This window comes from Oratosquilla oratoria, chromosome 16 (assembly GCF_046742065.1).
Source record: "Oratosquilla oratoria isolate Oo_2021 chromosome 16, ASM4674206v1, whole genome shotgun sequence".
NCBI lineage: Eukaryota > Metazoa > Arthropoda > Malacostraca > Stomatopoda > Squillidae > Oratosquilla > Oratosquilla oratoria.
The window spans coordinates 35,111,035-35,113,534 of record NC_134792.1 but is presented as its reverse complement, the minus strand read 5'-3'; the positions used below and the strand labels follow the sequence as shown (position 1 = coordinate 35,113,534).

Genomic DNA, 2,500 nt, shown 5'->3' with positions numbered 1-2,500 from the left:
TTTGGATCATGAATGTATGGGTATATATATATATATATATATATATATATATATCTATATATATATATATACTGTATATATATAATTTATATATATATACATGTGTATTTGTTTTTTGTGTGTGTGTGTGTGTGTGTGTGTGTGTGTGTGTGTGTGTGTGTGTGTGTGTGTGTGTGTGTGTGTGTGTGTGTGTGTTCACTTAATATATAGATATATACGATTTTCATATATATATTCATGTGCATACGTTTTGATAATTTTTGAGACCTCCAATATTACATTTTTATTAATGATAATTAATCTTTTTTTTTTTTTTACATCTGTTTTGGAATCCCAAATTTCTTTTTGGCATGAAAAAATGGGAACAGGATTTTCCCATTCCCTGCTGAATATAGCGTGAAGAGCAGGGTGTTCCAAGCCAAATACAGGGCTGCGTTCCTACCTTTGCGTCCTTGCCCTGCGCTATTGTCGGTCAAGCGGTCAGAAGTACAGGCTTAGCGACACAGGGCAATCGTGCAAGCGAGCATGCTTGGGGTAGGAGGATGACTGGACCGGTTGGTGTGGATGGGTGGAGGTGGGAGGGGGGTGGGAGAGAGGTTAGGGGTGAAGGGAAGGAGAGGGGGGGGGGCACATGTCCTACCTTTGCTAGCGCCGTCCGGTCCTCTTAGAATGGTGCACTCTTCTATGCTCCCGAAGGGGTGGAAAAGCTGGCGGACATCTTCTTCTGTCTGTTGTTTACTGAGCATGCCAACAAACAGCTTCCTGTCCTCTGAAACAGGAGAGGTAGGGCGCTCAATCAAATGCCGCAATGGGCAACTGAGTGTACGTTAAGACTCTCAGGACTTGGGTTCAGAGTCTCTCGATAGTTAACTGAGTGATGATTACTTGATGGAGGGACTGATGGGGCCGCGGGAACCTGAGGTTGCCCGGGCGGCCTCGCGTCCTCCTGCGGCGACGAGGGCGGTGGCCCGTAACACCCGAGAGTTACCGATGCCACCACCGCCGCCGCCGCCGCAGGGTTCCGCAAGGCTCGCCGTCGCCGCACTCAGGCTGCGGCACTCAGCATCATTGATCTGACAGTGACTGGCTCGTGGTGGCGTTTAGACTTGGTTTTCGACAAGAAGAAGATATCAGCTTTGTGTCTTCAGCACGAGACGAGACGGGTGAGGGCGCGGGAGGAGGTTCAGATCGGTCGTAGTGACCTGGTCTGCCCTGGTGGGGTCATCCACCTCGTTCACGAGACAGCAGCGGGAAGGGATATATTTTCACCCTTCAGGAGACGACGATGGGGGGGTGGGTGGGCGGGACGGGGGGGGAGGGGGGAAGGGGACAGGGAATCCTCTCCCCCCTCTGCACACCCAGTCCCCCTGCCCCCCCACCCCCACCCCCCCAATGGCTGTCAAATGAATGGGAGGTGACCCCTCTTCAGGTGGGCGAAAACAGATCCTCCAGTCTCCCCCCCACCCCACCCCACACTTTTCCCCCCTCCCTTATTCGTCTCTGCAATTGGCCTCTCCAACTCCTCCTCGTCCTGGGCCAGCGGCAGCGTCCCCCGTCCCCTAAGGAAGGGGGCTTGTGGCCTGACTGCCTGAAGGTGGGGGGTGTGGAAGGGCAGAGGAACCTGAGGACGAGGAGGTTGATGTCGAGGACGACGTGACTCACCGTATTCCAAGCCTCTGTGTGGCGGGTTGGAGAAGGCCCTGAGACCTCTCGGGGGACTGTACAAAACAGGGGGGGGGGATATACGTGAGGTGATACAGAGTCAACACACTTTAGCCTTTTTAAGGAACGTGGTCAGAACTGAATGACAATTCATTATTTCTTTTTTATCTGTTTTAGGATCTTTAGGTCAGTGGATGGAATTTAACTCACTGAACACATGTGCAAAGCAACAAACAGGGATTCCCTGGTGGTTTCAGGAGACGCTTCTGATCGCTAGGGAGAGCGCTACAAGACAGTGATCTGCAGCAGCCTTACCCTGATGAGGATAAATATAGGCAAAGGTGCGACTTGGAATACAGGTTATGTGACACGAGTACATCACATCGGAAACCACAACAGCGAAATGTCAACTACACCACCACTGCACAGACTGACACGTGTGTAAACATCGACCGTCCTGTCCAGTCTCTTATGCGGTTACACAACTTTCTCTCTCCTCTTCTCTCTCTATATATACATTTCTTAAAGGTAAATAGAAATAAGAAGAGAGGCAGAACACCTCCCTCCCATCCCATTCTGAGGCAAAGCGCCTTCAATCCCCATAACTCCTAGTTCCGGGTAAACCCCACTCAAGCGAAAATGGATCATATCAAATACTTTGTTGAAGTGCATCAAGAGCGTCCAAGCATCAATGGCTGCTTCAGCATAATCTTCAGCAGGAATGTCAGTAGGACTATGTGCTCGGGACTAAGTGACTCGAAATGCACCCATCGTTCTTGACACGCAACCCCCCCTCCCCCTCCCCCTCCCCCCCTTAGCCTCAGAAACCTTGCTGACT

At 50.8% G+C, this 2,500-nt stretch overlaps 1 protein-coding gene across 25 annotated transcripts in view; it reads right to left on the bottom strand.

Annotated features, from left to right (window-relative positions):
* Positions 1-2,500, bottom strand: part of LOC143033873 (CUGBP Elav-like family member 4) — a 1,339,855-nt gene that overhangs the window by 144,267 nt on the left and 1,193,088 nt on the right. For 22 of the 25 annotated variants that reach the window (XM_076199453.1, XM_076199460.1, XM_076199451.1 and 19 more), the window contains one exon: positions 641-769. The exons of the other annotated variants lie outside the window; for them this stretch is intronic. In XM_076199453.1, the coding sequence (XP_076055568.1) occupies positions 641-769 (129 nt within the window). The remainder of the gene's footprint in view (positions 1-640; positions 770-2,500) is intronic. 25 annotated transcript variants of the gene reach the window in all.